The sequence below is a fragment of the Pneumocystis carinii genome (assembly GCF_001477545.1).
Source record: "Pneumocystis carinii B80 chromosome Unknown supercont1.4, whole genome shotgun sequence".
Lineage (NCBI taxonomy): Eukaryota > Fungi > Ascomycota > Pneumocystomycetes > Pneumocystales > Pneumocystaceae > Pneumocystis > Pneumocystis carinii.
This window is the reverse complement of record NW_017264716.1, coordinates 183,562-204,564: the sequence shown is the minus strand read 5'-3', so window position 1 is coordinate 204,564 and position 21,003 is coordinate 183,562. Positions and strand designations below refer to the sequence as shown.

At 27.3% G+C, this 21,003-nt stretch overlaps 12 protein-coding genes across 12 annotated transcripts; 6 read left to right on the top strand and 6 right to left on the bottom strand.

The window, feature by feature from the left end:
* Positions 1-162: 162 nt before the first annotated feature.
* T552_00958 (hypothetical protein) lies at positions 163-1,831 on the top strand (the record flags this gene model as incomplete). The annotated part of the gene is made up of 9 exons (XM_018369553.1): positions 163-217; positions 264-295; positions 343-370; positions 413-518; positions 561-932; positions 973-1,040; positions 1,116-1,579; positions 1,624-1,731; positions 1,772-1,831. The coding sequence occupies 9 exons, from the start codon at positions 163-165 to the stop codon at positions 1,829-1,831; spliced, it is 1,293 nt and encodes a 430-aa protein (XP_018226738.1).
* Positions 1,832-2,048: 217 nt separating this feature from the next.
* On the top strand, positions 2,049-4,970 carry T552_00957 (hypothetical protein; the record flags this gene model as incomplete). The annotated part of the gene is made up of 11 exons (XM_018369552.1): positions 2,049-2,181; positions 2,232-2,490; positions 2,550-3,266; positions 3,310-3,420; positions 3,465-3,558; positions 3,603-3,810; positions 3,859-3,974; positions 4,029-4,129; positions 4,174-4,381; positions 4,425-4,576; positions 4,622-4,970. 11 exons carry the CDS (start codon positions 2,049-2,051, stop codon positions 4,968-4,970), a joined length of 2,448 nt encoding a protein of 815 aa, XP_018226737.1.
* A 247-nt stretch (positions 4,971-5,217) lies between these two features.
* On the bottom strand, positions 5,218-6,317 carry T552_00956 (GTP cyclohydrolase I). Its single transcript, XM_018369551.1, has 7 exons — positions 6,217-6,317; positions 6,145-6,159; positions 5,903-6,097; positions 5,739-5,848; positions 5,524-5,691; positions 5,382-5,443; positions 5,218-5,336 (listed from the first exon to the last, which is right to left on the bottom strand). The coding sequence occupies exons 1-7, from the start codon at positions 6,269-6,271 to the stop codon at positions 5,264-5,266; spliced, it is 678 nt and encodes a 225-aa protein (XP_018226736.1). The 5' UTR covers positions 6,272-6,317; the 3' UTR covers positions 5,218-5,263.
* A 577-nt stretch (positions 6,318-6,894) lies between these two features.
* Positions 6,895-7,643, top strand: T552_00955 (hypothetical protein). Its single transcript, XM_018369550.1, has 2 exons — positions 6,895-7,406; positions 7,456-7,643. Exons 1-2 carry the CDS (start codon positions 6,941-6,943, stop codon positions 7,605-7,607), a joined length of 618 nt encoding a protein of 205 aa, XP_018226735.1. The 5' UTR covers positions 6,895-6,940; the 3' UTR covers positions 7,608-7,643.
* Positions 7,644-7,699: 56 nt separating this feature from the next.
* Positions 7,700-9,638, bottom strand: T552_00954 (hypothetical protein). Its single transcript, XM_018369549.1, has 6 exons — positions 9,462-9,638; positions 9,109-9,195; positions 8,899-9,058; positions 8,429-8,847; positions 8,006-8,386; positions 7,700-7,964 (listed from the first exon to the last, which is right to left on the bottom strand). The coding sequence occupies exons 1-6, from the start codon at positions 9,591-9,593 to the stop codon at positions 7,746-7,748; spliced, it is 1,398 nt and encodes a 465-aa protein (XP_018226734.1). The 5' UTR covers positions 9,594-9,638; the 3' UTR covers positions 7,700-7,745.
* A 361-nt stretch (positions 9,639-9,999) lies between these two features.
* T552_00953 (succinate dehydrogenase, cytochrome b556 subunit) lies at positions 10,000-10,834 on the top strand. The gene is made up of 5 exons (XM_018369548.1): positions 10,000-10,088; positions 10,150-10,207; positions 10,255-10,415; positions 10,458-10,649; positions 10,703-10,834. The coding sequence occupies exons 1-5, from the start codon at positions 10,046-10,048 to the stop codon at positions 10,786-10,788; spliced, it is 540 nt and encodes a 179-aa protein (XP_018226733.1). The 5' UTR covers positions 10,000-10,045; the 3' UTR covers positions 10,789-10,834.
* Positions 10,835-10,877: 43 nt separating this feature from the next.
* T552_00952 (hypothetical protein) lies at positions 10,878-13,053 on the bottom strand (the record flags this gene model as incomplete). Its single annotated transcript, XM_018369547.1, has 8 exons — positions 10,878-11,312; positions 11,357-11,555; positions 11,601-11,987; positions 12,031-12,416; positions 12,462-12,507; positions 12,567-12,838; positions 12,888-12,976; positions 13,038-13,053. The coding sequence occupies 8 exons, from the start codon at positions 13,051-13,053 to the stop codon at positions 10,878-10,880; spliced, it is 1,830 nt and encodes a 609-aa protein (XP_018226732.1).
* A 36-nt stretch (positions 13,054-13,089) lies between these two features.
* On the top strand, positions 13,090-13,629 carry T552_00951 (hypothetical protein). Its single transcript, XM_018369546.1, has 3 exons — positions 13,090-13,364; positions 13,411-13,511; positions 13,552-13,629. The coding sequence occupies exons 1-3, from the start codon at positions 13,136-13,138 to the stop codon at positions 13,582-13,584; spliced, it is 363 nt and encodes a 120-aa protein (XP_018226731.1). The 5' UTR covers positions 13,090-13,135; the 3' UTR covers positions 13,585-13,629.
* On the bottom strand, positions 13,589-15,132 carry T552_00950 (hypothetical protein). The gene is made up of 4 exons (XM_018369545.1): positions 15,066-15,132; positions 14,198-15,014; positions 14,039-14,149; positions 13,589-13,994 (listed from the first exon to the last, which is right to left on the bottom strand). The coding sequence occupies exons 1-4, from the start codon at positions 15,107-15,109 to the stop codon at positions 13,635-13,637; spliced, it is 1,332 nt and encodes a 443-aa protein (XP_018226730.1). The 5' UTR covers positions 15,110-15,132; the 3' UTR covers positions 13,589-13,634.
* A 45-nt stretch (positions 15,133-15,177) lies between these two features.
* On the top strand, positions 15,178-16,305 carry T552_00949 (hypothetical protein; the record flags this gene model as incomplete). The annotated part of the gene is made up of 1 exon (XM_018369544.1): positions 15,178-16,305. One exon carries the CDS (start codon positions 15,178-15,180, stop codon positions 16,303-16,305), a length of 1,128 nt encoding a protein of 375 aa, XP_018226729.1.
* Positions 16,306-16,348: 43 nt separating this feature from the next.
* Positions 16,349-17,588, bottom strand: T552_00948 (hypothetical protein; the record flags this gene model as incomplete). Its single annotated transcript, XM_018369543.1, has 7 exons — positions 16,349-16,813; positions 16,864-16,935; positions 16,980-17,054; positions 17,099-17,185; positions 17,237-17,345; positions 17,396-17,462; positions 17,510-17,588. The coding sequence occupies 7 exons, from the start codon at positions 17,586-17,588 to the stop codon at positions 16,349-16,351; spliced, it is 954 nt and encodes a 317-aa protein (XP_018226728.1).
* A 2,267-nt stretch (positions 17,589-19,855) lies between these two features.
* On the bottom strand, positions 19,856-20,816 carry T552_00947 (hypothetical protein). Its single transcript, XM_018369542.1, has 3 exons — positions 20,056-20,816; positions 19,952-20,012; positions 19,856-19,900 (listed from the first exon to the last, which is right to left on the bottom strand). The coding sequence occupies exons 1-3, from the start codon at positions 20,786-20,788 to the stop codon at positions 19,891-19,893; spliced, it is 804 nt and encodes a 267-aa protein (XP_018226727.1). The 5' UTR covers positions 20,789-20,816; the 3' UTR covers positions 19,856-19,890.
* Between the last annotated feature and the right edge of the window lie 187 nt (positions 20,817-21,003).

Genomic DNA, 21,003 nt, shown 5'->3' with positions numbered 1-21,003 from the left:
GCTGTTTTATATTTAAGTTAATATATTTTATAAGATTTTTAGTAGTTTTTAACCTTTTTAAAGGGCTTAATTAGAGGATTTTTTGAAAATTATTAAGATTGATCTTGAAATAATTAAGAACTGAAGAAATAGAACAGAATTTAAAGATTAAGTGATAGAATTATGCAGAAAAGAAATGAATCAGATGGTAATTTTCAACAGGATAGTGCAATGACAAGTACATTTTTAAATATGTTAAAAATAGACATTTTAATATATATTAGTGAATGCAGATGAAAGAGAAGCAGAAGAACAGGTTAGAATCTATAAATGATTATGGTTTATGTTGATAATTGTTTTGAGATTGTTGCAGAAAAATTGATTAATGAGGGTAGAAAGGAATAAGTTAAATAATATATATTAAAAAAGATAGAATATAAGATTTGGAAGAAAAACTCGCCATTTCTTTATGATCTTATTGTTACGCATGCTTTGGAATGGCCTACATTGACGATACAATGGTTTCCAGATAAAGAAACGTATAATATTGTGTATAAAGTATGAAAGTAATAATGTATTAGTGTTCCGGGAAAAAGTTATTCAGTTCATAGATTATTGATAGGAACACATACGTCTGGAAATGATCAAAATTATTTGAAATTTGCAGAAGTTCATCTTCCTCTTTCTTCTACAGATATAGATATTCGAAAATATGATGAAGAAAAAGAAGAAATAGGAGGATATGAAGGAACAGATGCAAAAATCAATATAGTTCAAAAGATTGATCATGAAGGGGAAGTGAATTGTGCGAGATATCAGCCTCAAAATCCTAATATTATTGCTACAATGACAGTAAGTGGCGAAGTTTATATTTTTGATAGGACAAAACATTCATCTAATCCTATGGGAACATGTAATCCACAAATTAAACTGAAAGGACACACTAAAGAAGGGTAATGATTTTTATATAGTTGTATATGTCTTATTATATAGATATGGTCTTTCTTGGAATCCTCATAAACTTGGGTATTTAGTAACAGGCACAGAAGATACAACTATTTGTCTTTGGAATGAATTATTAAATATAAAAAATAATTTTTAACATGTTATTAGGGATATAACTACATATTCTAAAGGGTCAAATATTTTATCACCTATTCATATTTATACAACACATACAGCAGTGGTTACAGATGTTGCTTTTCATCCACTTCATGATTCTTTGTTTGGATCAGTATCTGATGATTTATATCTTCAAATTCATGATATTCGATCATCAAATATAACTTCTGCTGCATATAAAGTAAATGCTCATTCTGAAGCAATTAATTCTTTAGCTTTTAATCCTGCATGCGAATATGTTTTATCAACTGCTTCTGCAGATAAAACAATTGCCCTTTGGGATTTAAGGAATTTAAAACTTAAATTGCATTCTTTTGAAGGACATGACGATGAAGTAACATCTCTTTCTTGGTCTCCTCATGAAGAAACTATTTTAGCTAGCTCAAGTATCGATAGACGTATCATTCTATGGGATCTTAGTAAAATTGGTGAAGAACAATCTCCTGAAGATGCTGAAGACGGTCCTCCCGAACTTCTAGTATACCAATTTACTCTTTTTTTCCTTTTTAATAATTTAAATAGTTTATGCATGGTGGACATACAAATCGTGTTAGCGATTTTAGCTGGAATCTTAATGATCCATGGATCTTGGCAAGTTCTGCTGAAGATAATATCGTTATGGTTTGGCAGGTAATCTCTTTTTATACATAAATCTTATTCTTATATACAGCCTGCTAACAATATTTATAAAAAAGATGATATTGATGTTCCTTCAAGTGATCTTGAATAATATCTCTTTTATTCTACTTATATCATGTATTTTTATATCATTTAACATACATTAGTCATTCATTGATATTGATATCAGTCGTCCCCATTTAATATGCTGCTTCTTCGGACGTATCAGAATCATAAAAAAAACAAGTATTTTCTATGTTAACAAATGATATTCAAGAGGTATCAGAAGATGTATATTATCCAGTATTAGGGGTATAAGAGGGTTATTCATGTGTTTAGAGGCTAGTAACTTGAACAAAAATAAAAGAACTCGATCACCAACACCGGATTATGTTTGTCAGGAATTTTCAGATGAAGAGTACATTAAAGGGAATAAAAGCATTCGTAGACAAGATGTGAAGAGTATAGATTGATTGGGGGCTTTTTTTTCACTTATTTAACTTAATTTTAAGGCACACGAATTAAAATTAAGTTAAATCAAGGAAACAATACATATAATACAGCAGAGAGCCAACAGAGATATGGATATGATTCAGTAGCGTATATATTTGGAGAGAATGACTTTAGTTCTGTTTTAAAGCTTAAATCGGATCATGAGTCCAGACCATTATGGATTAATCCATATGATGGCAAAATTATTTTAGAAGCATTTTCACCGTTGGCAGAGCAGGCACAAGATTTTTTGATAACAATTTCAGAACCAGTTAGTCGGTATTTGTGCAAATTTTTTTTTGTATTTATTGACTGATTGTTTTTTTTTTGAAAAAAAGACCAATACATATTCATGAATATCGGTTGACAGCATATTCTTTGTATGCAGCTGTTTCTGTTGGATTAGAAACAGATGATATTATATCAGTTCTTGATAGATTGTCAAAATTTTCAATTCCGGAAAATATTGTAGAATTTATTCGAATGTATACAATTTCATATGGAAAGATTAAATTAGTTTTAAAACAGAATCGATATTTTATTGAGAGTTCTCATGTGGAAATTTTACAGAAGCTTTTAAAAGATGATGTTATTGGTCCTTTGCGAGTGGAAGCAGAAATGTCTAGAAATAAATCATATTTTACTACTTCAAATTCCCGAACAAATGATATTTATTCAGACAAGAAAAAGGATTTAGAAGATAAATCTAAAAATAATGAAGAAAATGATTCTAATGATAATACAAAGAATGATGCATTATCATCTAACCAAGTAGATGAAAATGAAGTTAAAAATTCGGAAGAAGTGGGCGAGCTTTTTCCTACTATTGATATCGATCATGATGATGACGATGACGATAATGTTTATTCATTTGAAATACCATCATCTTCAGTTGAAATTGCAAAAAAACGTTGTTCTGAAATAGATTATCCAATGCTTGAAGAATATGATTTCCGGAATGATACGTCCAATCCTGATTTAGAAATTGATTTAAAACCTTCTACTCAGATTAGGTCATATCAAGAAAAAGGTTTAAGTAAAATGTTTGGTAACGGGTGAGGATATTATAGTATTTTTTATTCTTTATTAATATAATAGTCGTGCAAGATCTGGAATTATTGTATTGCCTTGTGGAACAGGGAAAACTTTAGTTGGGATTACAGCTGCATGCACAATTAAAAAAAGTGTTTTAGTATTGTGTACTTCTTCGTATGATTCTTTTGAAAAAATATATTTTTTAATTCACAAAATAGAGTTTCTGTTATGCAATGGAGACAGCAATTCTTGCAATGGAGTAACATTAAAAATGAAGATATTGCAGTTTTTACTTCGGATAATAAAGAAAAGGTCTTTGTTTTACTATAAAATATTATAATCTAAAACTTTTTTAGTTTAAGGGTGAATCTGGTGTAATTATTTCAACTTATTCAATGATTGCAAATACAAGGAATAGATCTCATGACTCTCAAAAAATTATGGACTTTTTGACATCACGCGAATGGGGGTTCTTATTATTAGATGAAGTTCATGTTGTTCCAGCAATTATGTTTCGTCGAGTTATTACGACTGTTGCTGCTCATGCAAAATTGGGATTGACTGGTACTAATTATTTTTTTTCAAAGTATCTATTTGTTATATAATTTATAGCTACTCTTGTTCGTGAAGATGATAAAATTGATGACCTTAATTTTTTGATTGGACCAAAATTGTATGAAGCCAATTGGTTGGATTTAGCGAAAAAGGGATATATTGCAAATGTACAGGTATACAATATGATATTATATATATATATATAATATATACTTAATTTTTTTTAGTGCGCTGAAGTTTGGTGTCCAATGACTACTGAATTTTATAATGAATATTTAAATGAGACTTCTCGAAAGCGTATGCTTCTTTATATAATGAATCCTAATAAGTATGGGTTATTCGATTTTCTGTTTATATTTAATATTTCTCTAGATTCCAAGCTTGTCAATTTTTAATTGATTATCATGAAAAAAGAGGTGACAAAATAATTGTATTTTCTGATAATGTCTATGCTTTACGAGCATATGCATTAAAGTTACAGAAGTATTATATATATGGTGGGACTTCTCAGCATGAAAGAATCAAAATTTTGGAAAATTTTAGATATAATGATATGGTAAAAACAATTTTTCTTTCAAAGGTAAGATTTTGACAATTTCTCCTAATTTATTCAAAATTACTAGATTGGTGATACTTCTATTGATCTTCCTGAAGCCACATGTTTGATTCAAATATCATCACATTATGGCTCTCGTAGGCAGGAAGCTCAGAGATTGGGTCGTATTTTAAGAGCGAAAAGAAGAAACGATCAAGGTTTTAATGCATTTTTCTACAGGTTGGAGTTAATTTTAGAATATATTATTTGTTAATTATATTATAGTTTAATATCTAAAGATACAATGGAAGTTTATTATTCAGTAAAACGACAAGCTTTTTTAATTGATCAAGGATATTCATTTAAAGTTATTACTCATTTGAAAGGGATGGAAAATTTACCCAATTTGGCATTTTCTACTCCAGCTGAACAGAGAGAATTGTTACAAGAAGTTTTATTACAAAATGAAGATGCTGCTGATATTGATAAAAGTGAAGAAAGAGATGGTCATTTTGACAATTTTTCAAAGAAATCTAAAAAAGATTTATATAATTTTTCAAAAATCAAACGTAATATTACTAATCTAAGTAGTTTGTCAGGAGGAGATGATTTTGCATATATTGAGTATGATTAATTTATTATTATTATTTTTTTAATCTGTTTAGATATAATAAAAGTGCTAATAAACAACTTAAGGACCTTGCAGTGGCTCGAAATCCAATTATTAAAAAATTCTATGCACAAAGGAAACGTTAGAAGAATACATATTAATTGTATAATCCATTTCTTATTTTAAATATTAAATCCTAACGAATTTTTAATATAATTATATCCATTATTTAAATCTATAAAATAATCAGGTAGTTTTTATAAATTTTGTTTTTTGTATATATGAATATATTGTTTTGCAAATTGTTTAATAAATAATTATTTTTTGGAAATTAATGTTAGAAATTCTTTTCTTGTTTTAGATGCTTCTCTAAATGCACCAAGCATATGGCTAAACTGTTTAGCATGAAACTCAATTTTTTATAAGGTTTTCAACCTTGTAACTGTAACACTTCCTGGTTTTTGAACACCTCTCATAATCATACATAAATGACTTGCCTAAAAAATGATTAAACATTGAAATATAAAAATAAATTAAAAAACTAGCTAAAACTTAAGATAGCTTTGGATTAATTTACCTCAATAATTACACCAACACCCCGTGGCTTCAACATTTTCCAGAGAGCAATTCCAATTTGCTTTGTAAGTCTTTCTTGCAATTGTAATCGACGAGAAAACATTTCTACAAGACGTGCAATTTTAGAAAGGCCAATCACTTTTTTATTAGGAATATATCCAACTGAAACCTAAAAATACATATAAATAGATCTTTAAATCTTATCAAAATTCCTACTTTTCCTGTAAACGGTACAAGATGATGTTCACACATAGAAAACATATCAATATCTCTAATAATTACCATTTCATCATGATCTTCTGTAAAAATTGCCTCATTTATAATATCTATATATTAATTAATTTCAATATTAAAAAAAATAATATAAAAACATAATATACCTGATATATTGTCTTCATAACCTTTTGTAAAAAAAAGCATTGCTTTTGCATATCTTTCTGGTGTCTTTTTTAATCCTTCTCTTACCGGATCTTCACCAAGACATTCAAGAACAATACTAAGTGCATTTGAAAGTCGCTCAATTCGTTTTTTCCTTTCTTTTGGTGATTCCTTCAGACGTTTATTAATATTATCCGCTATATAGCTTTAAGTTATTCTCATCCTGGAATTATAACATCCCTACTTTGCCATTGAAACTCTAGCGTCTTTTGTCAGGAAAAGCCCCATTCAAAACCAATCAAACGTAATAAAATACCTTCCAAAGACCTCTTTTCTTGGTCATTATCGTCTTCTTTCTTTCTTTTTTCCATTCATACAAAAAAATTTCAAATATATATATAAAATAAACTTTCTATATACTATTTCAATGCCAGAACTTTGTAAATATCCTTAAACAATAAAAATATTGATAAATATACAAGTCTTATCTGCGCAAACTGCTCTTATAGCCCGTTCTATCTTTTTATAAAAAAAATACCTATTTATTAGCAAATATAAAATATTTTATGTCATTTTAATATTAAACTTGTCTGTTATATCTGTTTCCCTGTTAAAATTGATTATTTTAACAAATCCTCCCCTTACCAACTCTGATAAAATATTAATAAATTTTTTAATAATATTATTAATATTAATTAAATAAAACTTAAGAGTTTTAGATAGTTTATTAAGATCTAAATATTATGAAATTCACTGTAAATTTTTAAATTCTTATTTTTTATGTTATTTTTCTCTAAAAAAAATAATAAAGAAATCCTGTTTTTAATTATGATAGACCCTTAAAAACATGTTATTTATCAGTATTAAGTCTTATTTTTATTTTTCTTAGTATTAACTATCCGTAGTTGGTGTCTTAGACTTGGTGGATATTTTTATATAAAACAGTTATAAAAGGTTTTTTTCTATTTATTTATATTTAAACTCAACTATAAGATTTGTTTTATTACTTTTCCTGAGTTTTTTAATATTGTTTTCTTTGTATGATTTCTAAAGGGCTGTCAGACATTTTAAAGCCTCGTAAAGGGATTTTAAAGAACAAGAATGAGGTAGTTCATTTGCATAGTACATCTTCTAAGGAGGGGAATGAAGAATTGTGTGAAAACTCTTTTTCTCGGACTCAATTATCATCATTAGAGACATCAGAAACATCTTCGTTAAGATTGAAATGGGACGAGGCGAATCTGTATTTAACAGAGCAGGAGAAGACGTCTACAATGAAGATCACCGAGCCAAAGACGCCGTATACACGTCAATATGATTCATCAGTTAGTTTTGATGAAGAAAACATGGATAGTGATCAAGAACCAATAAATAAGCAAAATAATTCAGATATACCAGTATTTGATCTAGGAGAGCCTCATGAAAAGATGCCGACTCTTTTAAAACATGTAATTGTTAAAGATACGGGGTTAGAAAAGGATAAGGAAGATATGCAGACACCAGAAGGTTTAAAAATTATATTTTTATTATAATTTTTAACATGTTTGTGGAATAGATGAGCAGCATCGTCGTCATTTTGAACTAATGCGTAAGAAGCATTATGAAAAAATGGGTAGTGCTGCATTTTCTCATGAAATAGATATGGATGATGAAAGTGATAGTGAATCAGATACATTTTCGCAAACAAATGGTAAATCATTTCATTAAATTTTAAGGATAGGCATTTTATACTTGAAGAGTGCATAATGCTTTAAAAAAGGTTTATATGATTATATTATTAAAGAATTATCGCTTATTAAACAATGATGCTGTATATATTAGGATAGTTTTTGTTTAAATAAATAGCTAATGAAGTATTTTTTCTAACTTATGTGTTTCTAAGAGTGTTTTTATAATTTTTTCGTCTTTTTCTTCTATAATTTTATTAGTCATTAACTCTCCGACCATTTCTACAAGAATAGTATGTGTTTCGGAAGATGGATCATTTAATTCTTCATTATTGAATGTTTCATCAGTTGTTTTAATTTCAGATGTTTCATCTTTTGACAAAGTACGAAGTGCATTCTATGATTATTAAAAAATAATGTTTTTAAAAGATTACATACCATCAAAGCTTCAAGACATTTGGTTGCTTCCATTTTTTTAATTGTTAATTCAGGACTATTTATATCATCTTTAATTAATAATTCATATGTTTTTATATTTGGTAAAATTAATATACGAATAACTTCTTTTCCCATAGTAATAAGCCCAATAATTGCTCCATAATGTGTTGTGAATGGCTTTCTATTGTCTAAGAATGCTTTTAAAAGTGTTCGTGTGATTCTTGGTTTTAATGTATGATAAACATCACTAAATCTTTGACAAATTAACCCAAGTAATGATGAAGAAAAGTCTCTTAGTTCATAATGTTCTTCAGAAGCAGGGTTTTCTCCCAATTTCTTAGCCACCAGGCATGTTAAAATTGATGGAATGATTTGATGAAGCTATTCGCATTAAGCTTTTTCAAAATAATAAAATATACAAACATATGGTTCAATAAATAAGTTTGGATTATCAAATAAAGCCCATGTCATCTGCATCATCATATTTAGTATAAAAAGATTTTTCAAATTATGTGTAATTTTCTCAGCTACAAGTGAAACAAAATATGGAAGTAATTGATGTAATCCAGAATCCTGTCTTAAACTAGTTAATGCAGCAGAACGAAGTCCTTCATTCTGCTCATCTAAAATAGCTGAGTTGATACGTTCAAAATACAATTGCAATTCTTTTGATATAACATGTTTAACCAAATGTTTAACTTCTATACCTGATGAAGGATTTGAAATTGTCCATGAATTGTTATTTAGTGTTCCAGAATCCTTCTGATCAGTCGCTAATGTATCAGACAATACAGGATTTTGTGGAATAGCAGGTTGGACACCTTCAATCGCTAACCAATGGACTTTTTAATAGATTATTCATCTATTTTAATGATTATTGTTTCATTTCTAACCTGAATAATTAATATCCCTAGGTACTTTTGGAAGTGGTGCATGAATAATTTTGTCAAATTCAATATCTTCATCTTCTAAGTAATATAATGGTGGCTGGCCTTGTTCTAATCGTGATTCTCCAAACCGTACTGGACGAAAAGCATGATATCCATATAAAGGCTATTAAAAATGACATTTACTACTATTTAAAGCTTTTATATCAAATTTACCTCGACATTTAAGACACGAAGTGCATGACTAATATCAGAAACCGTAAGAATTGTACGTTTAGCATGTCGCATAAACTTGACTGCCTCCTAAAGATATTTATGTGAGTTCTAAATCACAAAAAATAAACAGAAAATTTAAAACAAAAATTTGAATCTCCAATTGAGTTAAAAATGTTGTAGATTTAATACTATAATGTCGATATCTCTGTTTTATATAGAACCATAGATTAAATATTAACTTTTCAATACTATATTTATCAATTTAATAACTCATTCAAAATTTTTCACAAAAATTATTTAAATTCCCATTCAATATAACATCAAATATCCTTTTCTTCTCCAAAATGTACTACCTGAATAACTTCATGTATACGATATTCAATATCCAATGCTAAAACTTTTGCTACATCGTCATCAAGCTGGTTAATACCAATAGACTCTGCAACATCTTTTACTGTATCTGGAGGCCATACTGATGTTACCATAACTAAACCAAATATCTAGAGATAACAATATATCTTATAAATAGCTCTAATATGTCCGCTTTTTCAAAAATAACTCGTTATATTATGTAGAAAAAAATGCCAAAAAATATATAAATAATTATATGTAGATGTTCCTTCTTAGAAATAATTGATTTTTACTTGAAATTCCACTTATAAATCTCAATATTTAAAAAAAAATTCTTAACAGGTTTGTGATAAAAATCTTAATTATTTAATAAAAACTCCACAGAAAAAATAGCAAATATATAAATTATATATTTTTATATATGGTAATATATAAATATATGGAATATACTTATTTATTTCTTATTTTCCTTATATTTTTTTATTATTTTTTTAAATAATATATTGGATGATCGTCAGATAATGAACGACATAAAAATAAATTTTTTATAAAATATTAGAAAGAGAGATTTTTGAGTATTTTTTATATGATAAGATATATAAATACGAGTAGAGGACTATTGTTTCCTGGTAATTGCTTTTTTCCCGGAAAAAAACGGGTTAAAATTGACATTTTTTTACTTTTTTATAGAGATTTATTTGTACCCAAGATATTTGCTTAAGAAAGGCGTATACAGTCCATTTATACGGTTATATATGATATTAATGAGTATTAATATCTATTAATAGTCTTTAGAAAGATTCAAACGGAAGTTATTTCGAAAGAAGAGGCATCTAATGTTTTGGCGCAGCAGCGATTAAAACGGCCTAATTCGCCTCATTTAAGTATTTACCGGCCTCAATTGACATGGTATATGTCAGGGTTTAATAGAATTACTGGTTGTTTTGTCTCAGCTGGTATTTTTTTGGTATTAATATTATATGGTTAAAAGTTATAAGGGTTGTATGTTTTTGCTATTAGTTATCTTGTATCACCAATTTTTAATTGGCATTTGGATTCTGAAACTATTTCTTCTGTTTTTCATTCTTGGCCGGTAGAAGCAAAAATCTTAACCAAGTTTATTGTTTCATTTCCGTTTACATATCATTCTTTTAATGGGCTTAGACATCTTTATTGGGATACAGGAAGAGGTTTGTATACAGTAATTTTTTAATTTGTATCATTGAATGATAAATGTGTTAAGGATTAACACTTAAGGGAGTTTATACGACTGGATATATAGTTATAGCTCTATCCACTGTTTCCTCGATAATATTGAGTTTAATTTAATTAAATAATTATTTAGAATTATAAATCTATTGATTATTTGAGTTAAATAATATAGATTTTAAAGATTAATTTGTTTTTGAAAGAAAGAATTACGAATCTAAAACAACTCTCCATCGTTTAACAGATGCATCAGCACCAGTAGTTAATATTTCATCATTAGAAAGCCATATAGCGCCTGATGCACCTCCAAGATGTGCGTTTTTGATTACAAGATGGCGATCAGGATTAAATACTGAATAAATATAAAGATGTGTATCAAGAGAAACTGAACATATGTGTGTACTTTCCGAATTCCAAGAAATAGCTGTTATTTTACCTACATGAAATACCCAACGACTAGTTACAATTTCTCTTGTATTTGCATCATAAAGAATAATTTTCCCTGATCCATCACCAGCAGCTAAATATTTCCCATTTGGAGAATATGCTAGAGTTGTAATTGGAAAATGATTAACCGTTATTTTGTCTATTTCTACAATTTTTTCTTGATTTATCCTAAATTCAAAAATGTAAATATTACCCTCCTAAGCAATGTTAAACGTTATTTAAAAATTTTTAGAATTACTACCTCTGTTCCAACGGAGAACTCATTATTTGTTTTATTTCTATCAATAGAATTGGGTTGAAAAAGAGTATCATGTAATATGATTTTTTTATTATTTTGGTAAACTTGTATGTTAGAAACTGTAATAATAATTTTATAATCCTGATCATCTTTAATGGAAGCTAAACCCTTAGGAAGATTATCAAAATGTATAGGATTTCCTCTTTAAGTATATTAGTTTTAAAATTTAAAGTTAGTGGGTAAAAACTCATAAATCAAAAGTTTAGTATCAAGAGTTCGTAAGGTATCATCCATCCCAATTGAAAACATCTTATCATTACAAGGAAGAATTTGAGTTACTTGATTTGTATGATTTGGTCCATCTTTTAGAGATTTTGCGATACCTGTTTTTACATCCCAACCACATATAAGTCCTTCATAAGAAGCAGTAAAAAAGGTAGATCTGTCTTCCGATAATCCACTTGCCGTAATTGATCTTTGATGGCCTTGAATTATTCGTATGGGATCTTTTTGTGACCGAGATAAATAATTTAGATCACCACTAAATGATAATGATATAATTTTATTCAAAGAAGTCCAAACGTTTCCAACTTGCTGATCAGGAACTGAAACTACTTCTGAAAATACCCATGTTCTAAAATCATTTAATTAATGATGTATTAAAATGCTGAATTTACTCTGTTGGTTTTTGAGTTTCTACGTCCCAAATTTTACATGTATGATCAGCAGATGAGGTAAGTAAATATTTTGAATCTGGGCTCCATGATAAAGAAAAAATACTCCCTTTATGTCCTTCTTTATTGGAAAATTCATTGATCATTGTCCCATTTTTTCCATCATAAATAATAATTTTTGAATCTCCTCCAACTGTGCAAAAAAAATTGCCACATGGAGAAAATGAAACGTCATGAACATATTTCTTATGATGACGGGATATTTTATCATAAAAAAATGGTGGTCCATGATAAAATATAACAGATGTATCATCCGATACCGTTACTGCCCTGTATGGCCTTTGTTTTCGTATAGATACTGCATTAGCTATTTCAGAATGACCTGAAATCTAAAATAACTTATAAATTCAATTCATATATAACATAATTATTACTTCTCCAACTGAATTTCCTGTATCAAACGTAAACGCATGCCCAAATCTAATTCATTTTCATAAGTACTTTATACATTTTTTTTTATTTTTCTTTTTATTTATTACCTTTCATGTCCATCTCCTACTGCAATGATTCGTTTACTTTCTCCATCCCATGCTATATCATTAATACGTCCACTAATCACTTTTTTTTCCAGTTTAAGAATATTCTCTTCTCCAATACAATCCCATATACGTACATTTCCTTGAAAATCCCCTGATGCTACATAATTTCCAGAGGGACTAAATTTTGCCACCGTCGTTTGAACCTTATGTCCTCCATATTGAATTGTTTCAATTGGATACTCAATATTCCTCAAATAAATAGATTTATTAGACTTTAATAATTAATATTTCCCTTGTAAATATCTGTTTTTTCTTAGTTACTGCATATGCAATCTTTGTTCCATCTGGATGACTTGAAAGATGAACTGGACTTGCTCGATGTGTTGATGGTAATGGTGACCAAATAGAAACTAAAGATAAACATATATATTTTAGCAGATATTCTTTATAAAATAATGTATATTTTAATACCTCTCTCAATCTTCATTGTTTGGCTTTTTTTAACGTCTCGATTATGTGAAATCTTAGAATATCAAGCAATTCAATAAGATCTATGAAAAGCCCAAGATATGAATGAAAACCAATTAATATATAATTCTGATATGTCTTCTTATGAATTAAGTGAAGATAATTCCATGAGTGAAGAATCTGAAAAAGATGATGTTATAGACGTTTTACATGTTTATCCAACCCAAGATGATAATGAAAAATCATTAAAAAAGAATAATATGAATAGACTTATTCCTTATGTAAATAATGAGTCATATAAGAAAGTATGGACATTAATTCGTTCATCTGGTATATTTTTTTAAAATGTTGTTGTTTGAGTTAATTATGAGATTAGTAATTAATATGTTCCTTCCATTTATTAATGGTGTATTTCTAGGATTTGGTGAAATATTTGCACATGAGATTTCTATCCGATGGAATATACTTGGTGCTAGAGTATGTTTATGTATTAATTTTCATAGATTAATTTGTGAAGCAAAGACCACATCGTTTAAATAAAAATGTATAGGATTGATTAATTGTTATTTATTTTGATGATATGATATTCCAGAAATGATTTTATGATGTTTCATGTTGTTTTTCTTTATTTTCTTGTTTCTGTTTGTACTTAATTTTTTTTCTTAACATATATGCCTCAAGAGTTTTATCTACAGGACGATGTTTATTTGATTGATTTGATGTTTTATACACATTTTTGCTTGTTTCTAAGACCTGACGATGTGTATTTTTAATACCTTCTACCATAGCTATAAAATTTGATTTAAATCCTTCAGAATCTTTAGAATTGTCAGATTTATCAGATTGGGTTTTAGGCTTGAGAGGTGGTAGATTTAAAAAATGTCTAACAGATGAATGACGAAGCATAAAACCTTGTCCTAGTGAAAAAATATTTGAAGTAATCCAATAACAAAAAACTGCCTATTATATGATTAAAATAACTATAATATTTAATGATTGTATACTGATTGGAATTTTATGGTAAAAAGCGGTGTTAAAAGGATTATCATTCGAAAAAGATTCCTCATTTTCATATTTGCATTGGTTGATGCACTAGAACCAACTTCAGATCCAAGCTATAGACAATAATTAATAATTTTTTATATAGCTTTTAATAAGCATACCTCTAAATTAATAAACATAAGAGATGAATTAAGAAAAGGTAAAATAAAATATGGATCGCTTGCACTTAAATCATTAAACCATCCTAACCCTCCATTCTTTAGTCCAGGAACTGGTAACGATGCCATACGAGAACATGCAAGATAAAAACTAATAAAAACTGGCATTTGTATAAATGGCATAGCAAGTGACTTTAATGGATTCACTTTATACTCTTTAAATAACTTCTGAATAGACTGCGTCCTTTTGGTTTGTTCTATTATATCTCCTTCTAGTTGAGCTTCTTTAAGTGCCTTCATATGATTTTGAACTTCAGGATGAATAAGTGCAAGTGTACTTAGATTTCGAATCATCCCAATCAGAAGTGGAACCATACAAAATCTTATTATAACCGTTAGTGTTGCTATACTTGCCCACCATGGTAATCCTGTAAATACATATATATACTCTAGACATTGCTGTAAAAAACCAACAGGTGTCCAATTACAAAATCCCATTGCCTTCAAATCCCCGACCCTATGAATAACCTCTTCTAACGGTGTTTCAACTACTGTTTCTGTATTCTCTGGGATCATCTCCAAAGTTTTTTCTCGATATTCTGATAATACCTTTGATGTTGTAGAAAACTGACATTTAAAAACAAAAAAATCCCTAAAAAACATTCCTCTATCTTTAGATAAATAATATCCTCCATAATACATAATAGATCTCTCATATTTAGGCCTTTTATTGCCTTTAAATGAACTTATATTTTTTTGAAATGTTTTTACTGAAACTCCTCCAAAATTTCTCCATTGAACTCCAAAAAAAAACGAATATCTAAAATATATTAGTAAATATCTCTTATCCAATATTAATTTAATGAATTACCTCTCTATTCTACTCAAAATAGAGATTTTTTTAGAAAAAGTCATTATCTTAGGTTACCGACTTATCGTAACTAACCTTAAAAAACTTAAGTTTTTTAAGGCCTCTAATATATATGGATAATTTATATACAGGAATATCAAAATCTATTGAGTCATTACCGCCAGAAATAACATTTTCATATGGTTATATATTTACAAATTTTAAAAAGTTAAAGTGGCCATGGTTGAATAAGAGGAAAATAGATAATGTATATCTTTCAAACCATTTTTTTTTTATATTACAAGAGGATGCAATGGCTTATGCCATTGAAGTTTTGATATTTTTTTCATCGGAACTTAGTGTATTTTATATTTCTAAGGCGGATTCAACAGGATTTTTTAATCGACATGGTTCACCATCGCCTTTAAAAGCAGTTATTTCAACATTTTTGTCATATTTAATTAGAAGGTTTTCTAGGAAAAATATACCTTCAAGAATATCTCTTTTTTCAAGATCTCAACCTCAATATCTTTTTCCGTCGTCCTCTTTAAATCCATCTAAACATATATTAGATGATCGAGAATTGGTTAGATGGTGGTTAAAAGTATTAGATTCTGTAAATGGGTCCCAATGCCCTAAGAAATATGTTTTAATACCAGGAATGGATCCAAGAGAAACTCTTAAATATACACCTCAACATGTTGATACAGATTTAAACTGGATATGTGGTCATCCATATGAATCTATGGGTCAATCGGCAGGAGAAATTATTCCACGTTTTCCAGATGATCCTAAAACCCGGTTTCTTGATCAATTGGATAGAGATGGAGAAGTTGTAAGCATTGATAAGTTTTGGGAATTAATGGCGTTTCGTCAAGAGTGTATACATGGTAGAATTGTTGGGTTTTTTAGTCTAGAATTTCCAGGGAATGATCAGGATGGAACAAACAATACTATAACAGAGGACTTGGATTTACAAAATGGTATTCAAATAAATGAGAAAATTTATAGAATGGTTTATGAAAAATTATTGCGCTCTGATTTTGAGACATTGGAAAAGACTAAAGGAGCGACGCTTGATTTGATTAATGATATCAATAACTCTAAAGATATTAAAGATAGTGTTGATTGGATTAAAAAAGTTTCGGGTAAAAAAACAAGTGAGGATAAAAAGAGAAAAGCTATCGATATTTCAGAACAATTAAAACCCGTAAATATCCTTAATGAATCTTTAATTCGTAAAAAAAGTAAAAAAAAGTAAAAAAAGCATTAGAATTGAGAATTTTACTACATTTTATTTGGAATTATAACCATTCACCTTTGGAAATTTTATCTGCTAAATATTCTGTTAAACATTTTTCATCATTTTCACTTAATAATTGTATTTCTGCTTTAACTCTGGTAAATAACATTCTACATAACTCATTTTTTAGGTTTATGTGTTCTTGAATCCATTCTTTTTGTAAAAGGTCAAAAGCTTTTTTTATATCATTGTTATTCATTGGAATATATCCATTTTCTTGATTTTTACGAAAATCATTTGAGTGTGCGCCTAACCATTTGATCGATGGTATAGCCATTAGATGGCTATTGTGTGCTTCTGCATATGAACCAAATTTGTATGTTGCTAGAATGTTTATTCCATGTGGATCATAATCTACAAGACACAATATGGGAGTTGATCTCTTATAAGGACTTGAAGAAGATGAAATAGATTTTGATATCATGTATAAAAATTCTCTTGTTGATATATCTGGGTATCCTTTTGCCTGATAACAAATTCAGTTTTATGATTTTAAGTGTAATGGATTCTTTATACTGTAATGATAACACCTTTCCCTGCTACTGGATGATTGTAAAATTTTGATATCAGTAATGTTCTAAATGTCGACTAAAGATATTAATTTCTACTTTATAATTTATATCTATTTTTACTTCTTTTTCAACAATAAGAATCCAATCAGCTTCTGTCTCTATACTTTCTATTTCAGTTTCTGAAGGTATTAATACCTGAAAATATTAAAATTGGGGAATAATGGACTTGATTTCCATACTTCAGAATCTTGCAAACAATTTATCTCTTCAAAATTTTTTCGTTTTATTTTTATGTGGCCGCAAACGAGTCCTTTTGCTGTAGCTAGCTATTTTATTGAAAATTAACAATGAATTTGAATTAATTACTTGTATCTTACAACATTAAGTGCTGATCTTCGAATTTTGAAGGTATATGCTATATCTTCTATAATTTTATTTACAATTTTTGAATTCTTAAATAAGTTTATATCACGATAATAGATATCCCTTGGTTTATAAAAAAAAAATACTTAAGATTTAATGTTTAAACAATTTACCTTTTTGTTACTGGAGTATTTGATACTAGAGATTCATGAATTAGATCTAAAATTCGAATAAGAACAGCTATATTAATCTTATTAGATATTTGAGTACAATGATTAAGAAATTACCAAATCTCCAAGAGCCTATTTGTGTTTTACTTGGAAATCGGAAAACTTTCTGTTTAATTACTGAATTTCTTTTAATCATATTAGATTTTCTATCAAAAATACTGAAAATATTATTTTTCTCCTGCGATAGCTTTTCTTTACCATTTATTATTTCTTATTGAAAGTTTTATCAGTAATGGTTTTTTATTATAAATCGAATCAATTGCTGCTTCTATTAATTTTTCAATACGAAAAATAACCCATTCTCTATATAACTTAGTAATTCTATATTTTTCTCAATTAGTATTTATTGCCTCGTTTGAGGAACAGTATCAATATATAGATTTTCTTCAGTACTATCACTTAAATCTATATATTTGGCCTTTTCCGGTTCTTCTAGTGACTCCCCAGATAACAATTCGCTCTTCTCTTCACAAACCATATCAATATTTCTTTTTTTTTTTATATACAAGTTCATTTAAAAACTAGAAAGTATTATAATGATTCTTAAGATTCTTAAATTAATCTTATCTCACATAAATTAATAAATAAATTTATTCCCTAACTTCATATAACGTATTTTAATCATACGCTTCCTTTTTATTGGAAATTTTTTGTCTTAACTTAGTAAAAAAAGGCGGGAACCCTTCCTTTTATATCTTTTTACTGAAGTATATGCGTGTCACGTGAAATGACGATCAACTGGGGTTTTAAGATCAAGATAAGAAATCATTGGAGACAATTAATACAAAAATAAAGATAAAAAAGAATATTTATGTTTTATTTTTATATTAGTGTTTCTTTATTAAGATTTATAAAGGAAATAATTTCATTTAATTTTCAACTTTATCTGAAGAATATATAATTCATTGGATTATCGGTTGTCATGGCAATTATCTTTATATATATTTAAATGGATAATAATAATGTCTTTGAAATATAGAAAATCTTTAATTATGTTCATAAAATATATAGTTTTGTTAATGATTTTTAATTCTTTGATTTTTTTTATGATTATATTGTTTATGAAATAAAGATATGTTTTTAAATCGAACGTATAAAGAAATTTAGTATATTTTATTTAAAAGATTTAATTTGTATATGTTATGAAAATGATTATTTTTGAAATTTTTGAGTTTTTTTTAATGAAATTTATAATAAAAAGTAAGATTTATCCTTATTTTTATATATTCCATTTTGAGTTCTCATGTATTTTTTATGTTAATAAATGTTTTATTTTTAAGAAATGTTAAATAAAATTGTTTGAGTTTTTTTATATGGGTTAATTTTAGAATTTTATTTATTTTATGTATGGATTATATTATATTTGCCTTTTAAAGAATAATTATATTGTTTTATTTTTTCAATTCTTTAAGAAAATGTTTAAAGGATCAAATAAAATAGAAAAAAAGCATAATATTAATATAAATAGAGATGATATTAATAGAAATAGAGATAATATTAATATAAATACTGATAGAATTAATATAAATAGTGATAATACTAATATAAATAATGATAATATTAATATAGATAAAGATAATATCAATATAAATAGTGATAGAGATAATATTAATATCATATAGTTTATATGTAATATATAGAAAGATATATAGGTTTGACTTTTAATTATTTTTCAAGAGTTCCTCAAATCTATTTAAAATTCTAAAAATATTAATAAATAAAATATAAATGAAAAAAAGTTCAAAAAGAATTATGAAACGATAATTTTTTCATAAATTGATTTTTTGTATAGAAAACATATTTAAATATTAGTATTTTAGAGAATGAAATATTCAAACAATACATAGAATATTTGTCTTTGAATTAAATTTAGCTCAACTATATATAAAAAAGATAATTTATCTTTTAAAATGTTATATTTTTTTCTTTAACTTAATTTTGTTGAATAATTAAATCTATACTTTTATAATATTGAGAAAATTTAGCATATTGTTTTTTGACATTACTGTTTTTTATAATCTCAAAATAACTATTTAAAATACAAGACAATTCATGTTTTAATGTGATATTTTCAATGTAAAAAATAATTAAATTTAATTATTAAAAATATTCATTCGTTGTCTTTTTTTCATTTATATTTGTCAACTTAAAAAACATTTTTTTAAATATAACTTTAATAAACTAAACTTTAAAATTAAATAAATGCATAACTTTCTAAGATTTCTATTTACTTCTTTATATATATTTTTTTTAATTTTTCTAAAAAAACCATTAATTTTATAGATATATAAATATCTATAACTCATGGATCAATGTTTCAAATGAATTATATTATACAAATGTACAAAAAACAAACAAAATATACGTTCTCGCGTAGCAATTACTTATATATAATGTAAAAAGGTAAAAATTATTTATGTTTTAAACATCATTATTTTTTAAACATCGCTATTTTTTATTAGTTCAAATTTAACCATATTTTTAAAATAATTAAATTACTTATTCATAGAAGAATTAAATGCACTTTCTTGCGTATATTTAGATGCGGATGATTCAACTACTTTTCTTTTTAATACATATCATTTCATAAATCTAAAAAAAACCTTCATTATCCATTATTTCTCTTTTCTTTTCCATTTTACCATTCGACGAATCCGTATATTTCGTCGTTTCACACGTACCATCATCAAAGCATCGCTTAATAACTTCAATTGTCTCATACGATCCATCTCCAAATGTACGTAACATTTTTTTTGAAATCTTAGATATCACTTTCTTAGACGATTCATTTAATTCCTTTTCTTCTCCTTTATTATATTCTTTCTCATTTTCAAAAATTTCTTTATCCTTTTCTCTCCATCGTAAATCTTCAAACGTTTCAAATACATCTTTCCAATTTTCATTCTGAAAAAGTCTCGGCCTCCAAAAATAATCCTTATACCTTTCAATATTCTTCTTTTCCCTCTCATTCCTATCCATTCTCCCACGCTCTCTAAAAAACCATCCAAATATCGTCGGTATCGTATAAAACTCCCATACTGGAAAAATAAATTCAAATACCGGATCATAAAATATAGATCTTTCAAAATACGACTCTTTATCCATATTAAAACATTCCTCCATCTTTTCCGTCCCTCTTTCTGGCCTCTTTTCCTCCTTATCTGTAGAATATGGATACGCTTCATCCATCAATATAAATCCTGACCGTGATCCTGATGGAAGCACAAATGGTACTCCAAAAAATGAACTAAGTATAAGTGCTGTCTTAGTCCTCCATAGTTTCTTAATATATGATGACATTCTAAAGACTTCTGGCATAAAACCTTTTTCCTCCATTTCGTTGACGTCCTGCCCGTTGCCTTCGCAACACCCTCTACGCTCTATAAATATCGAGGTTAAGGTAGTTAAGAAGGTTAAAAGGTAAAATATATAAGACTTAATAGTATTTAATAGTATTTAATAGTACTTAATAATACTTAATACTTAATAGCACTTGATAGCGCTTCAGGCGTTGATGCACCAAATATAGTGTTTTGTAAGAGATACATTTA